The sequence below is a fragment of the Panthera uncia genome (genome assembly GCF_023721935.1).
Source record: "Panthera uncia isolate 11264 chromosome B2 unlocalized genomic scaffold, Puncia_PCG_1.0 HiC_scaffold_24, whole genome shotgun sequence".
Lineage (NCBI taxonomy): Eukaryota > Metazoa > Chordata > Mammalia > Carnivora > Felidae > Panthera > Panthera uncia.
Window position 1 is genome coordinate 11,841,609 of NW_026057580.1, and position 16,583 is coordinate 11,858,191.

General features: G+C 52.0%; 2 protein-coding genes across 2 annotated transcripts; one reads left to right on the forward strand and one right to left on the reverse strand.

The window, feature by feature from the left end:
- Positions 1–5,637: 5,637 nt before the first annotated feature.
- Positions 5,638–11,722, forward strand: SLC22A7 (solute carrier family 22 member 7). Its single transcript, XM_049653714.1, has 10 exons — positions 5,638–6,184; positions 6,805–6,932; positions 7,066–7,220; positions 7,345–7,513; positions 8,316–8,439; positions 8,792–8,901; positions 9,367–9,581; positions 9,756–9,864; positions 10,583–10,786; positions 11,215–11,722. The coding sequence occupies exons 1-10, from the start codon at positions 5,792–5,794 to the stop codon at positions 11,267–11,269; spliced, it is 1,662 nt and encodes a 553-aa protein (XP_049509671.1). The 5' UTR covers positions 5,638–5,791; the 3' UTR covers positions 11,270–11,722.
- Positions 11,723–12,005: 283 nt separating this feature from the next.
- CRIP3 (cysteine rich protein 3) lies at positions 12,006–16,357 on the reverse strand. Its single transcript, XM_049653715.1, is given in 9 exon segments — positions 12,006–12,398; positions 12,573–12,630; positions 12,729–12,823; positions 12,948–13,019; positions 13,806–13,845; positions 13,847–13,938; positions 14,035–14,092; positions 14,522–14,616; positions 14,868–16,357. Coding segments are annotated over 9 exon segments (615 nt in total). The 5' UTR covers positions 14,911–16,357; the 3' UTR covers positions 12,006–12,336.
- Between the last annotated feature and the right edge of the window lie 226 nt (positions 16,358–16,583).

A 16,583-nucleotide genomic window follows, 5' to 3' on the forward strand; every position in this document is an offset into this window, starting at 1 on the left:
CCACTGAACCACCCAGGCACCCAATGGATTATTTAAAAAAAATTTTTTTTGTTAATTTCTACACCCAACATGGGGCTCAAATTCACAATCCCAAGATCGAGAGTCACATGCTCTAACCACTGAGCCACCCAGGTGCCCCAATGGCTTTTTCTTTATGTTTATAATAACTCTCTCCCTTCCTCTCCCTGTCTCCCTCTCTCTCCCCCCTCATAAATAGAAGAGAATATTATACTTGCTATTCTGAAATGATTTTTATGCCCAGCGATATCTTAAAATACAGTTTTTAGTGTATTCACAGAGTCGTGCAACCATCACCACAATTTTAGAACATTTTGATCACCTCAAAAAGAAACTCCTTATCCATTAACAGTCACTCCCAAATCTCCCCAACACCTCCAGCTCTTAGGCAACCACTAATCTACTTTCTGTTTCTGTATAGATTTGCCTATTTTGAACATTTCCTATAATACATGAAATACATTTCATACAATATGTGGCTCTTTGTGACTTCCTTCTTTCACTTAGCATTGTTTTCGAGGTTCATCCATTTCATGGCTGAATGATATTCCATTCTGTGAATAGACCATATTTTTTGTATCCATTTATCAGTTGATGGGCTTTGGGTTGTTTCTACCTTTTGGCTGCTGTGAATAATGCTGCTATTAATATTTGTTTACAAGTGTTTGTGTGGACATATGTTTTCATTTCTCTTGGGTATATGCCTAGAAGTAGAGTTGCTGGGTCATCTGGTAATTCTATGTTGTTTTTTAAATCAATTTTTTTAAATGTTTATTTATTGTGTGTGAGAGAGAGTACAAGCAGGGGAGGGTGAGAGAGAGAGAGAGAGAGAGAGAGAGAGAGAGAGAGGGAATCCCAAGCAGGCTCCATGCTGTCAGTGCAGAGCCTGACACAGGGCTGGACTTTATGAACCATGAGATCATGACCTGATCCAAAACGAAGAGTCAGATGCTTAACCAACTGAGCCACCCAGGTGCCCCTGGCAATTCTATCTTTAACATTTTGAGGAATTACCAAATATTGCACCATTTTACATTCCTACCAGTAATATATGAGGATGTTCTTTTTAATGGCTACATAGTAGTCCATGGCATGAATGATCCATAATCTATTTAACCTACTCCTTGTTGATTTTTCATTAGATTCTCTCTAACTTTTCACTCTTTCAAGTAGTATCAAAGTTAACATACTGGCTCCAATCTTTGCTTATCTCTGCAAGTCTAGTGCTAGGAAAAATTCCCAGAATAATCAAATAGATGAAAAATGGTATCTTTTCCAATTTTTTATTTCTCTTACTATTACTGAGAAGGAAGGAAGGAATGCCATGATTACTCGTTCATTATTTAACATTCTTTCAATCATTCATTCATTCATTCAACTAATTCTTCAGGCCATTGCTGAGCTCCACATGTACCAGAAGCTATGCCAGACATGGGACATTGTCTGAGAATTGAGGCAAAGCATAGTGGGCTCTCAAGAAGGTGGTTGTAAATTAACTTTCATTTGACATGTGCTATGTGCACTCAGGCAGAGACTCCTAGCCCAGACTGGGCCCTTCAAGGAAGGGCCTCAGATGGATATGATTCTTAGACTGAATTTTGAAGGACAAACTGAAGTTGGCCAGATGACGAGGAAAGGACATTCCTGGCAGAGGGAGTAGCATGGGCCAGTTGTGGAGGAGTGAGAACTACATGTCATTCAGTGTGGTGGTTATAGGTGTGAACTGAGGGATAGAGAGAGGAGTGAAAGGTGGTGGGACTGTGCCAAGGAGGACAGCTTTATAGGGTTGTAGAGAATCCCTGCTTTCCCCATTCTCCAAGCCTGAGATCTGCTGGGCACACTCACCTCCTGAGGCCCAACATGACTGCCACAGCCTACATGATGCTCCATGGGTGAGGAGCTATGAGAGCTCTGAGGACATGGGCACAGAGAAATAAGTGGCTTCATGGAGGCTGTTCAGTCAGGGGCTAGAGAGGGGTGATAAGATCAAGGACATTGGAGGTACAGTTGTTAGTAGAGAGAGGTCCCTTGGGTATACCTGGAGAAAAGAGACAGGGTAGGAGTAGGGTGGGTGGTGCCATGCCTCTGATCATCAGACACTGGGGCCTGCTGAGACTTTCCCACTGGCTACTCAGGAGTCAAGGCCAAGCCAAGACTGAAGGACGGTCAGGATAACCTTCTGAGTCCTCAGAAGATGTCATTGCTCATGGTGATGAGGTGATGGGGAGGGGAGGCTACATGGTCATAGGAATGTGGCTATAGGTTAAAAGGGACACATGACACAAGTTCATGTCCATCACTCCAGGTGGCATTTTCTGCATTCCTTCTCATCCCATGTACCATTAAACCCAAAGTGGCATAACATTACCCATTACCACCACCATCAAATTTACCACAATTAATACCTCTATCTCCATTACCCACCTCTAACTCTATTACCAGCCCCATCATTACTCAAATCACAGATACCCTTCTCCCAAACTAGGCTCCGTCACCACCATTGCCGTCAACATTACCAGCCTTTGATGACAGAATGATTAACAAGAGAGATAAGATTCTTGCTCTCAGGGATCCTGTACGTCTTCATCATGACCACCACCACCACTTTCACCACCACAATACCATCACCATAGCCACGCCCACCATCACCTCCTCCACCATTAATACCACCACCACCACCACCACCATCAGTATCATCTACAATATAACCCTTGTAACCACCACTGCCTTCATAACCACATCAGTATTACTATTATCCTAGCCCCATACCCCTCACCCCCTACTCTAGCCAGACCCATCACCACCATTTTACCATCAGTATTCCCATCCCATTACCATACTTATCACTAAATTGGGATTCCATCAGTTGGAATTCCACCGTCATTACCACCATCATCAATGTAGGAAATAATTACATGGGTTGCAGTTTAATGGTGCTTTAATAATGCTTTAAGGGAAACCCCAACTAAGAAGGGAAGGTCATCTGAGGTCACTCAATGTAGAGAGGGGAAAAGAGTAATAAGTCTTAAAGTGTAAGAAATCTGTATTGCAAGCAATCCCAAATGGGAACTTATTCTTCCCCAAATCCTCTAACAGTTCTAGCAATAATTTCAACAAAGGAGTTGCTATTTTTCCAGTGCACAAGGCTCCTTCTCCTCTAGTTTGGTATAAATGAATGTTTCCTCCATCTTGGCCTCTGAGCTCAAGTTTGGATTCCCAGGTTGGAGAGGGATGAGAATGGTTAAAAATTTAATCAAAACCAGCTCTTAACTAGTGGTTTAGAGCTGATCTGCCCTCTGGTTAGACCCTTGGCATTTCAAACCCTGCCTATTTCCATCATCTGCCTCCAAACATCATGGTCACTGTCACCACCACTCCTTGATGACATAAGAGAGGAGAGTTGCCATACAGGGTGGAAGCAGGAAATAAAATGAAGACAGGAGTACAATTAATACCAAATCATTCTCTGTAGAAAGTGGCTGCATATTTAGATCTGAGTTTCCTAGGAGTCAGTGCAAAGAGGGGAAGGTAACCACTATCCGACTATCAGCTCTTTCTCATATTAAGGCAGGAGAGAAATTCCCATGGTGGAGAAGAGAAAAAAAAAAAAAAAAAAAAAAAAAAAGGCACCACAGCCATGCCCAGACTTGGCCTCATTGGCTGTTTCCTTTGGCTATGAAAACTTCAGAGTATTTCCTATGAACCACGGGGGTGAGATGCCTGCAAAACTTAGCTCTTGGAGCTGCAAATGGTTGTGGTTATTTATTTGTTTGTATGTATGTATGTATGTATGTATGTGTTTGTTTGTTTGTTTTTAAAGTAGGCTCCGTGCCCTCACGATCCTGAGATCAAGAGTTGCATGCTCTACCAACTGACTCAGCCACTTACCTCGATATTTTATATTTTTATATAAATAATATGATTATGAGGGAGGAACCAACAGGGTAGAAGTCACATGTAAGTGAGAGCAAGAGGGGCAGGGCTGTGTCACTTGTAAGCTGGTCTCCAGGGCAGCTTGGGCATCTACCAAGTGAATAAAAGCGAGGCCAGTCCTGCCCAGGGGACTGCAAGGAGGTGTGAGGTGCCAACAGGCTGGTGTATTGGGGGAACTGGAGGGAAGGGGGCATGGTAGGGAAGGGCCAGCGTGGGGCTAAGGGAGAGGGGCAATTCTGGAGGGGGGAGGGGAGGAATCACGTAGGTCAAATGGAGAAACTGGACTTTCACCCTCCAGCAGTGGGAGCTTTGCCCTGGGACGCTGCCCTGTCGGCTTTGTGTTTCTAAATGTCCACTGTGGCAGGTGTGCAGAGGTGAGAGGGGTGAGAGGGGTGAGACTGGAGGCAGGAAGCCTTGTTCAGCTTGTTCTAACCCTCTTGCGAGACTGTGTGCTCCCTGAGGGCAGGGGCTGTGACAGGCATCTTTGTACTCTGCAGAATGCTTAGGTTATCTTACTGTTATCACCTCCTGTCATGGCCATTAGATCACTGTCCTCCTCTCATGCTTCCACGTTATTAGCACCACCCTTACCACACATCATGTCAGTGGGTTAGTTCCTCTCCCAGAGCTTTCTCGGGGAGCCCAGCCTAGTGCACACGGAACATCCTCAGTGCAGCAGTAGGTGAAAGGCCTGGGCAGAGGCAGGGATCTTGGTTCTCTTTCCAGTTCTGCTGCTGAGTCACTGTGTGGCCCCAGCAATGCCCCCGCCCCACCCCCCATCACTGTTTCCTTAGCTGTTCAAAATGAGGGCTACATTAAATTAGTGGTTTTCAAATTTTTTTTTTTTTTAGGTTGGGCCTTTTAGAAGCCTATTTGCTTAGAAATCTGGAGCCCTGGGGAAAACAAATTTGACAACCTCCCAGCTCTGCCAACCCTGAGTTTGGAGAAGCAGATGAGAATAAAGCTGATATTGCTGGCCTCTGCTGTGCTTTTGCTGCAGGGGCCATGAATGGGAACTGAGTGGGGAAAGTCAGACAAATCCTGAGTCTTAGGCATTGCAGCTACCTATGGTGGGACCTTGGCAAACCGCTCTCTCTGCCCACTCAGTCCCCCAAGGGGAAGCTCCTGAAAAGAGGGGCAGGGGGAAGGCAGGAGGGACTATGTGTATGGGAAGTGGGACGGTGATAGGTCTGGGATCCTCCAGATTGACCAGGCTTCCCAGTGCAGTTCCAGGTGTGTCTCAGGCCAGGGCATAAGCTCCGAGTGGGGACCTTGGGGTATAGGGAGGCTTTGTGGCTCAGCAGAAACAACTCTTCAGCCTGGTTAGGGCCTAGCTCTCAGTCTTGAATCCTGAGGGTCCAGCCAAGCTGTGGCTTCAATACATAAGGCTGACCTAAATCTTCACAGGACAAAGGGCATTCCTGGAGAGTTGCCATCAGGCCCCAGGGGACTCCTCCTCTTAAGGACTCTTGGAACTCAGTTGATCCTGGGGCTAGGGGCTCACTTCCTGCACACCTAGCTACCCCATCATGGCAACTGGAGGCTACCCCTGAGCACCAATATGTAAGTCCCAGAGCCATGGAGTTGGTGACCTCTGAATGGAAGGCCCCTCACCCAGGCACTGGGCCAAACAGGCGGGGATCCCTGGAGACCTGGTGACCAGGGAGGGCTCAGTCCTGGCCCAGCCCCTGAGGGCTGGATTCTGACGGTAAGCTTCTGCTCATCAGTCTACTTGCTCCCGCCTCCAGAGTCCAAAGGTCCAAGTGGTGGGTGGACTGTGCTGCACTGAACGCTACAGAGGAAGCCCGCACTGAGACCGGTCAGTGGGTGGGTGGGCGGCATGAGATTTGAAGAGCTGCTAGATCAGGTGGGAGGCTTTGGGCCTTTCCAACTGTGGAATGTGGCACTGCTGGCCCTGCCCCGAGTGCTGCTGCCCATGAACTTTCTCCTGCCCATCTTCCTGGCTGCCGTACCTGCCCACCGCTGTGCCCTGCCTGATGCCCCTGCCAACTTCAGCCACCAGGATGCTTGGCTGGAGGCCCACCTGCCCCGGGAGCCTGATGGCACCCTCAGCTCCTGCCTCTACTTCAATCACTCCCAGGCCCTCCCCAACACCACATTATGGGGAGCAGGGCAGAGCCCTGGGCAGCTGGAGGGTGAGCCTTCCACAATGCCCTGTCCTCAGGGCTGGGAGTATGACCGCTCGGAGTTCTCCTCCACCATTGCAACCGAGGTACCTGAGCAGGAGATTGGGGGACACGTGAATGGGATGGGCCTGCCACTGCCCTGGGTGATTAATTACTGTGTGGGCATTAGACCTGTTACCTTACCTTACCTAATCTCAGTTTACCTATCTGTAGATGGGGTCTATGAATTTAAAGCACTGAGCTTAGTTCCTGGCTTGTAGTAAGGAGCCCATACACCAGAGCTGCTATTATTAATTAGGAGGTGATTAAGGCAGGTAAGGGCTAAGATGGCTCTAGGGAGTTGGGGGAGAGTTGAGAAAGGTGTTCTGCAGTAGGAGAAGGAGACACAATAGAGGCCTCCTTCTTTCCCTTCTTTTTGGCCCCAGGTCTGGGATTTACATAATCCACCTAGAGGTGAGTGCAGATGGGGCAGAGTCTCTCTAGAGAGGAGCGGACCTGTTGTCAAGGTCAAGACCCTCCACGGAAAGAAGTTGAGGCTACAGAATTGGGGAAGGGCAAAGTCTCTTACCCCTCAAATTGGAGTGAATAGTTGAGGGTTTATTATCTGACACGGAGGTACCAAGATGGGACAGTTGACCTCAGGAGGCCGAGAGTCTGGAGGTGGGGGGGGTTGGTGCTACCTAGAGAGGGCCTGTGCCCATGAGAGGCCCCTCCCTGTCTGTCCCTGCAGTGGGACCTCGTGTGTGAGCAGAAAGGCCTGAACAAAGCCACGTCCACCTTCTTCTTTGCTGGTGTGCTTGTGGGGGCTGTGGCCTTCGGATACCTGTCTGACAGGTGGGGTGCAGTGGGGGCCAATAAGGGAGCGGGCTGGGGCACCCTCTCCCACTGGTTGGGGTATGGGCCTAGCCTACCTCTGTCGTGGGACCTCCCCTCTACAGGGAACTGACTCTGCATGACCCCTGTGCAGGTTTGGGCGGCGCCGTCTACTGCTGGTGGCCTATGTGAGTTCCCTGGTGCTAGGCCTGGTGTCTGCAGCCTCAGTCAATTACATCATGTTTGTCATCACCCGCACCCTCACTGGCACAGCTCTGGCTGGCTTCACCATCATCGTGATGCCACTGGGTGAGGCAGGCAAAGGACGGGCAGGGCCCAGAAGACTGGAGGGAGGCAGTTGCCAAGGGTGAGACTGAACTCATCTGGCCCTTGCTAACTGTCTTCCTGTCTCTGGCCCCTGCCCTGGGCCCAGAACTGGAATGGCTGGACGTGGAACACCGCACCGTGGCAGGTGTCCTGAGCAGCACCTTCTGGACAGGGGGTGTGACGCTGTTGGCACTGGTCGGGTACCTGATACGGGACTGGCGATGGCTTCTGCTGGCTGTCACTCTGCCTTGTGCCCCAGGGATCCTCAGCCTCTGGTGAGGACTGTGGGCAGCTTGGGAGCGGGAGATAGAGGAAGCCAGAGATAGAGTTAATCAGAGGCTGAGATTAGAATACAGAGTGACTGAGATATGAAAAGAAAGAAAAAGTCAGTGACCGAGAAACAGAAAAAGAGAGAAAGAGAGACAGATCAGTACAAAGAAGATGGCAGTGGGCATGAGAAGCAGAGAAACACACAGTAACATATTGAGAGACAGTGGAGAGACAGAAACAGAATCAGTGAGAGATAGCAAGTGGCAGAGACCAGGACTGAGGGGCAGATTCAGGGGGACAGATAGAGATGGACATGGGGGTCACAAGAGAGACAGGGATGGAGAGACAGGGCCAGCGTAGGGGTAGGGAGTCCAAGCAGGACAATAGGAAGCCAGGCAGGGTGGGCATTTCATTGTCTTCCAAAAATGAATTGGCTTTTGATGCCCCTTGGGGATTTCTGTATATCGGTCTCTCCTTCATCCTATGCCCTCCTGTCACTTATGGGAGAAGTGGGTGGCTGACGCTGGGGAATGAGAATGAGACCAATCCAGTTGAACAGAGAAGGGAATCCCAGGCTGTGGAGGAACTAAGCCTGGGCAAGGAAGTGTGGCAGGGTGGATTTTAAGTTGGGCTTTAAAGGATGAATAAAAGTTTGTCAGGTGAGGAGGGTTTGAGAAGGAGAGCACATTCCAGGTTGAGGGGACTGCATGAGCAAGAGCCTGGAGGCTGACAGGCTGTGGTGTGTCCAGGAGGGAGATGTGACTGTGGGTGCTGACTCTGCCTGAAGGGCCTCCTGCTGTCCCCCAGGTGGGTGCCTGAGTCTGCACGCTGGCTTCTGACCCAGGGCCGTGTGGAGGAGGCCCACAGGTACCTACTCCGCTGTGCCAGGATCAATGGGCGGCCTGTGGGTGAGGACAGCCTGAGCCAGGAGGTGAGAGTGAATGTGTGTGTGTGAGCACATGCAAGTCCATGTGTGTGGGGACGCGCACGTGTGTGTGTGTGTGTGTGGCCGTCCTGTGTCAAGCGTCCCCTTCCTGGGGCCCACGGTATGTGCAGGAAAAGCTCCTGACCCCCAGTGGAGAGTTTCCAAACTCACTGGGATGTCCTACCTGGCTCTGGTGGGCCACACCCTTGACTTGGAGCCCACCCGACTCAGCCTGCACGTGCATCCCCACCCCCACTATTGGAGAAGGGAGGAGGAACAGAGACCCAGAGAGATCAGTGTGCCTAGCTAAGGCCCACAGCCAACTCTGATGTCACAAACTCTCCTCCTCTCCCACCAGGCCCTGAGCAAAGTGGCCGCCAGAGAGCAAGTGGTCCGCAGACCCTCGTACCTAGACCTATTCCGGACCCCAAGGCTCCGACATATCTCGCTATGCTGCATGGTGATGTGGTGAGGAGCGGGGGATGGGTGGACAGAGAGGCAGACTCCAGAATGATGCTGAGTGTGAGTTGGAGGGACTGTAACCGTGCAGGGCAGGAGGACCAGCCTCTGGGGAGATGGGACACTGGAAGATCACAAGATGGAGCAGGCATCAGAAGCAGGGCTCAAATTCAGGTGCTGCCACTTCCTGTGAGATCTTGGACAGGTCACTTAACCCCAAGCCTCAGAGCCCCTTCTGCAAAACAGGACGCTGTTAGTTCCTACCTCACAAGGTTGCTGTGAAGATTAGGTACAGACGCTTTGGCCACTGGCACGTGCTGCATACTCCGTGGGGATTATGAGGACAGGGATGGTGGTGGGCAGTAGGCTCTGGAGGCGGGGGAGGTGGTCCCTCTAAAAGGCCAAGGCTCCCTAGGAAGACAGGACAAGGGGGATGAAGAGGAGGGTCCCTGAGTGCATTGCGACCCCTTTCAGGTTTGGAGTAAACTTCTCCTATTATGGCCTGAGCCTGGACGTGTCGGGGCTGGGGCTGAACGTGTACCAAACGCAGCTGCTGTTCGGGGCCGTGGAGGTGCCCTCCAAGCTGCTGGTCTACCTGTCGGTGCGCTACGCAGGACGCCGTCTCACGCAAGCAGGAATGCTGCTGGGTGCCGCCCTTACTTTTGGTGCCAGACTGCTGGTGACCTCGGGTGAGCCTCACCCGGAGGCCCCGCCCACTCATCGGAGGCCCCGCCTCCTGGCCCAGAGCTCCTGCCCTTTCCCGGAGGCCCCCACTCAAAGCCCTCCATTTGGGCAACCTCCCACCCTGGGAGTTCTCCATCTCGCACAAGACCCGCTCACTGCCTGAACCCCTTTTCCTCTAGAGATGGGGTCTTGGAGGACCGCCTTAGCAGTGATGGGAAAAGGTTTTTGTGAAGCTGCCTTCACCACAGCCTATCTGTTCACATCGGAGTTGTACCCTACCGTGCTCAGGTGAGGGGAGCCTGACAACCCATCCGGGGGGGAGGGCTTGTAATCACGTCTCTTTACTAACCCCCCCCTTCCCCGCCACGCGCGCGCGCGCACGCGCGCGCACACGCGCGCACACACACACACACACACACACACACACACACACTACAGCCCAGTTCCTCCCACCCATTCCTTATACCACACCCAGAATACAGAGCTAATCAGAGCCGTCTGCGTTTGCTTAAGTCTGGGAGAAGGCAGAACATTTTATCTTTACTAAGTGACCCTGAGTGAGGTCACACTTCTCTGGGGCTCCTTTAAAATAAAACAGTCACAAAAGGCACCATCTGTACCTCCCTCCCATTTACCACAGCCCAGGCAGAGCTGCCCTATGGGGTTGTCTCTGAAAGTAATGCCTGGGGCCCTTTCAGCTAGCTGTTGGCAGGTGGGGAGACTTGTTGGCATCTGGGTATGCTTAGAAAGCCTTGCTCCTCCTCTACCAACATGACAGGGTCTGTAGGAGCTGCTGTCCCTCTTCCTTCCACATCACCCTACTCTCAGAATGAGGGTCCCTGGCCTGGGGACAGGTGGGAAGACCACCTGAAAGAAGCCTTAGCTTTCTTAGCCGTCTGGAGAGAAGGGGACACCAGGGCTTGCCAGCCCAGGATGGGGGAGCCCTGTGAGGCATGACCCTAAGTAGGTGTGAACACCTACCTTCCCCTATCCTCTTTCTGAACAGACAGACAGGAATGGGGCTGACTGCACTGGTGGGCCGGCTGGGGGGCTCTTTGGCTCCACTGGCAGCCTTGCTGGATGGAGTATGGCTGTCACTACCCATGCTCACTTATGGGGGGATCGCCTTGCTGGCTGCCTGCACTGCCCTCCTTCTACCAGAGACGAAGCAAGCACAGCTGCCAGAGACCATCCAGGATGTGGAGAGGAGGTGTGTGCACAGAACTATTTGTGTCTGTGTGAGCACATGCATGTGGGAATGGGTGCCCAGGTACCTGACACCTTAGGTAGGATTCAGAGAAGACCTGTGTGCACATTGTGTATTTGGTGCATATGTGCAAGCGTGCATGGGTGTATGGCCTGAGGTATGCAAACTGCATGTGTAAAAGTACACAAGTCCATATATGTGTGTGTACACAGATGTCCAAGATTGTCCAGGAAGAGGTGGATGTGTGCACCCCTTCACGTATGCCTGCACATCAGAGATGCATACAAGCATGTGTGCGAGTCACTGGCAGAAGTATACATGTTTGTTTACCAGCAGCTGGGGAGAGGCATAGGCCAGCCGTGATGAGGCAGGCTTGGGTGGTAGGCCCAGGGGCTAAATCCCACCATTGCTCATGACTCCTTCTTCCCCAGTGCCCTGTCTAGGCTTCAGGAGGAAGAGATGCCCATGAAGCAGATCCAGAACTGAGTGGTATCAGGGGCAAGCTCTCTACAGAAGTTCTGCAGCAGGGGCTGGAAGATTAGAAGGGCAAGCCCTGTGGCTGGGGCTACGGGCATCAGGTCCCCTGCCCAGGGCTGGAGTTGCCACCAGCTCCCCCTTCTCTGTGCTCATCCAGCCTTGACTGTTTAGCCTCCAGCAACTGGGCAACTTCCTAGAATGCAGTGGGCTGCTGGACAATTCTGGTACCCCTCTTATTCTGTAAATAAAGGTGTCCCGTGGGTTTGGGGCAGCAGTGAGGAGCTGTGGGATGAGCCCTGGATGGGAAGCCAGAGTCTGGCCCTGGGTTCTAATCCCAACTTTGCCACTGATTTGCTGTGTGACCTTGGGCATGTGGGTTTCCCTCTCTGGGCTTCAGTCTGTTCATCTCTCAAACGGATAATGAAGCCTCTTAGCAGACCTCACCACAGGATCTGTCTGTTGTCATGCTCAAATGAGATGTTGAATAATGTGTTTCTCCTACAGATGGTGCTAAAGAAGGAATTGCCCTATGATAACTTCTGGCACCAACAGAGCTGGTGGGCATGCTGTCCACTCACTGCATGGTGCTGGGAACTGTCCAGGACCAGGGTTCCAGGAGAACAGAGCTCTTTGTTCCCATGGCCGGCCCTATACCTCCCAGGTAGTTTGCAGGGTAATGCATCCCCCCTCCCTACACTTCCTATCCTCCAACCCATTGATTAGGCCTCATGCCCAAAAAAGAGTTGAAGGCATGGGAGCCAACATTTTATTGGAGAAGCCAAAATCAACACATTTTATAAGTACCTTGAAGTTATAGAATTTGCTAGGGAAAGGGATTGGGAAGGCCAGGAGGCTACCCTTTAAAATGTGGTAGCCTAGTTCCCCTGACCAGATAGAAATGGGAAAGGCAGGAATTGGCAGAGAATGTCTAGACCCCCCGGTCTACCGTAGAGTCTAGGCCCAGGCCACCTGAAGCCCACCTTCCCCCTGTGGGACTGAAGAATTCTGTAGCTTCCAGTAGGACCATGGAGGGAATGGGTGAGGTCCAAGTTAGAGTGACCTCTCCTGTGAGCATCTCATTTGGATTTTATCTCCACGGGGTCATAGATGTAGCAGCCCACATCACCAATGTTCACACCTGAGAGAGAGAGCCCCATTACCAAGGGTCCTGGTGCTGGGGGGTGTTGGGCTGAGGGATGAAAGGAATTGGGAGGGGTCTGGGGTGTGTTTGACCACAGGGAAATTTGCCCACACATCCCCACAGACCCACATGCCATACTTTAGGCCCACTGTCTGGGGTGTGGCTACCCACCTTTGGGGCCAAACAGGTAGCCGTAGCAGGGGATGTGGCAGTAGGGGACGCCGTCATGCTGGGACATAAAGAGAAAGAGAGCCATCTCAGCTTGGCTCTCTTCCCATCTCCAGCCTCCCTCCTCCCCACACAACCACCCATCCCTACCCTGTTCACCTCAGCATGACTCCCAGCAGTGAGGGTCTTCCGGCAGCGCTGGCACCTCAGACAGGGTCGGTGCCAATTTCTGCCCAAAGACATCACCTTCTCAGCTGGTGGTGGAGACATTTGGTAGTTCTAGGGGCATGGCAGGGAGACCTGCCTACTTTGCACCACCTCCCTACACTTTGATGCCCATCCTCTGCCCCCCTCCCCAAGCTTTCCATTATCGCTTACCAAAATAGACAGGTTCTTCGCAGCCAGGGCACAGTGAAGTCTCTCCAGTGAATGTCTTCATGTGGGGATGGCCTTTAAGGGGAAGAGGCCCTGGCTAGGGCTGAGGTGGGGGCCATGCCTAAGCAGGGCCCACCAGCACTGGCTCGCGCACATGGCTTCTCCCAAAAGCCATGCTCATCCCAGAGCCCCCCACCCAGGTGGCCATGAGTCTGCTTTCTTGGACAGAGCTCAGTTTCCTGTGGCCCCTCGTCCTGCCCCATCCCTATCTGCAGGAGGGACCACCTACTTCCTTCTCCTCCCAGGGGCTCAGGTGCCCACCATCCCAACCCTGTCAGCAACTCAATCCTCAGGAAACCTGAGCTGATACAGGAGCTGGCCAGGGCATGGGTGTCAGGTGTTGGGGAGCATGGTGTCATTGCCCACTCTAGGGGATGGGAGGGAGGAACAGGGGGAGGGGAGAAGTGGAAGAATATGAGGGGCTGGCCCTGTCTCAATGACCCCTTGCTCCTAGGTCATCCTTTCCATGGCCTTGGCCTGAGAGAGGCCCGAATTCCAGGTCAGGTTTGCCTCTGACTAGCTGTGTGTGACTGCACAAGCCACACACTTTGCTCTCTACACACTTTGTTTTCCTTACCTGTAAAATGGGGATGATAATGCCATCTACCCAATTTACCTCTTAACTCAGCAGCTGACATAAGGGAACCCCTCTCTCCCCCGCCAAAGTGCCATGGACAAAAGAAGACTTTGCCACAAAGTTGTAGGAATGTGAAGCAGAGGACTAGGTGGGAGACTGCCACCTGGTCCTACCCTTTGTTCCAGCCTAAGGATGAGGAGTAGCTGGGGCCCAACTTCACTTACTTTTCTTGCCCTGGGGGAGGCCAGTCCTGGGCCTGGGGGGGGCTAAAGCTGCTGGGGCTGAGGGGAGTGGTGCTGGCAGGGGTGGGAGTGGGGGAGTTGTAGAGGTAGGAGCCCACACCACCAATGTTCACCCCTGCAGAGAAAACAGGGGCAGTCAGCCTTGAGTCTCCAGCTCCCAGCCACAAGGAAGGTCCTGCTGTCCCCTGGCCTCTTCTAGGCTGGTACTTACCCCTGGGTCCGAAGAGAGCCCCATAGCATGGCTTGTGGCAATACGGCCTCCCGTTGTGCTAGGCACAAGCAGAGGAAAGAGGGTTGCTCAGGGCTAAGGGGGGGGGGGGTGGTTCTCCTGTGTCCTACAGGCCTTCCCTCAAGTCCAGTTGCCAGGTGTATCTGTCCACTTGCCTGGTGGGGCTGGTGAGGCTGGGAGGGGTGGAGGGTAAGCTGGCATGCTAGAATTGCCACTGTGGACAGGAGAAAGGGCAAGAGCAGGCCAGAAAACAGCATTGCTTCTCTCCCCTCCCCATCAAAAGGCACCGGGTCCACCAGCACAACTCAGGCGTCCCAAGTCCTGGCTGGTGTGGGGCCCTCCGGGTAGATGGTCTTGCTAGCTGACTGCTGAGGTTGCCTTCGGTGAGCTTCCTGAGCGGAAACTGGGGGGGACTGGTGCTTGGAGAACAGGGACAGACAGAGGGCTGTGCGCCCTGGCCAGGCCTCACCTCTGCATGCCCTCCTGGGGACAGGACGCTGTGGCAGCGCTCACATTTCAGGCAGAAGCGATGCCAGTTCTTGCCCAGGGAGCTCACCTTCTCCGCTGTGGGGGACAAGGTGGAACCGGGCTGTGGGGGAGCCAGGCCTAGCAGCGGGCGCCCCCTTTCCCCTCCTCAGCCCCGCCCGCCCTGCTTCCTAGAGACTACGAGGAGTGTCCCCGGGAGGCCAGTTCCAACTCGCCCGAGTGCCCTGCTCCCGAGAGGTGGAAAGGGGGTCTGAGACCACACGGTCGCCAGTTCCTCGCATTCTCAGGGGACGTCCCATCTCCTCCTCCCTCCTCAGCCCGGACCTCACCGAAGAAAACGGGTTGCTGGCAACGCGGGCAGGTCCAGCTCATGGCTCCGCGCAGGAAGCTGGCGCCGCACACAGTAGGCACCACCTAGGGGGGCTCCGTTCCCGCCCCCTTCGCTGGCCCCTCCCATGGCTCAGCTTTGAGCCTCATTGGGCTGGATCCGAGGCGCCTCGGCGCCTATTGGCCGTCAGAAATTTAGAACAACTCCACCTGGGAGACGGTTACTTCCAAAACTAAAGCCTCCGGCCGGTGGAGAAAATAGAGGGACGTGAAACCAGACTGGAAAGGAAGATAGAAATGAAGACGCCTGGAAGGGTGGCACTAGTTTTTGGCTTGGTACAAGAGGAAAACTATCCAGAGTGTAGACGCCATGAAAACACTATTATTTCCTTAAAGTGAGGGGTCAGGCATTCTTTGAAATGTTTTAATTCAGCCTTGACAGTCTCTCAGGTGGTTGGTTAAGAGCAACGGAATCTGGGGAGCATCTCTGCTATTTACTCTCTGGCTTCAGGCAAATTACTTAAGCTCCTTCTGCATCCGTTTTATTTGTACAATGAGTATAATGACAAATCTCTACCTCATAGGATTGTTGTGGAAACTTAAGTAGGTTAATACATGGAAAGTGCCCAAACAGTGCTTAGCACATAACTGCTATAAAAGTGATAGCTATCATTATGATGGATCTCATAATGAACTCAAGATTCTTTGGAAGCCTCAAAACTGGTATGGATACAATAGCTTGCTTGTGAGGGGCACCTGGGTGGCTAAGTCGGTCAAACGACTGACTCTTGATTTCAGCTCAGGTCATTATCCCAGGGTGGTGAGACGGAGCCCTGCATTGGGCTCTGCACTGACGGTGAGGAACCTCCTTGGGATTCTCTCTCTCCCTTTCTCTCTGCCCCTCCCCTGCTCACACTCTCTAAATAAACTTAAAAACAACAACTTTTGCTTATGACATTATAATGCTTATTTTTAAGATTTTAAAGTAATCTCTACAGCTAATGTGGGGCTCTAACTCACAATCCCAAGATCAAAAGTTGCATGCTCTTCCTACTGAGCCAGTTGGGCTTTATAATGCTTCTAAATTTAAAGCTATAATTCAGACACTAATTACATATTCCTAATTTTGTTTTGAGGTGTTTTAGTATTTGTTAAAAGTAGCCCAGCAGCACCTCAAAGGACACTTCAAGAAAATCCACAGAGAATGGGAGTAAATATTTGCAAACATGTATCTGATAATGATCTAATAATCAGAATATATAAAGGACTCTCACAACTCAGCAATAAAAAGACAACCTGATTTGGGGTGCCTGGGTGCCTCAGTCAGTTGAGTGTCTGACTCTTGGTTTTGGCTCAGGTCATGATCTTGTGATTTGTGAATTCGAGCCCTGCATAGGGCTCTGTGCTGACAGCGCAGAGCCTGCTTGGGATTTTCTCTTTCCCTCTCTCTGTGCCCCTCCCCTGCTCATACTCTCCCTCTAAATAAATAAATTAAAAAAAAAAAGAGAGACAGGGGCGCCTGGGTGGCTTGGTCGGTTAAGCGTCCAACTTCGGCTCAGGTCATGGTCTCGCGGTCCGTGAGTTCGAGCCCCGCGTCGGGCTCTGTGCTGACAGCTCAGAGCCTTGGAGCCTGTTTCGGATTCTGCGTCTCCCTCTCTCTCTCTGCCCCTCCCCTGTTCATGCTCTGTCTCTCTCTGTCTCAAAAATAAATAAACGTT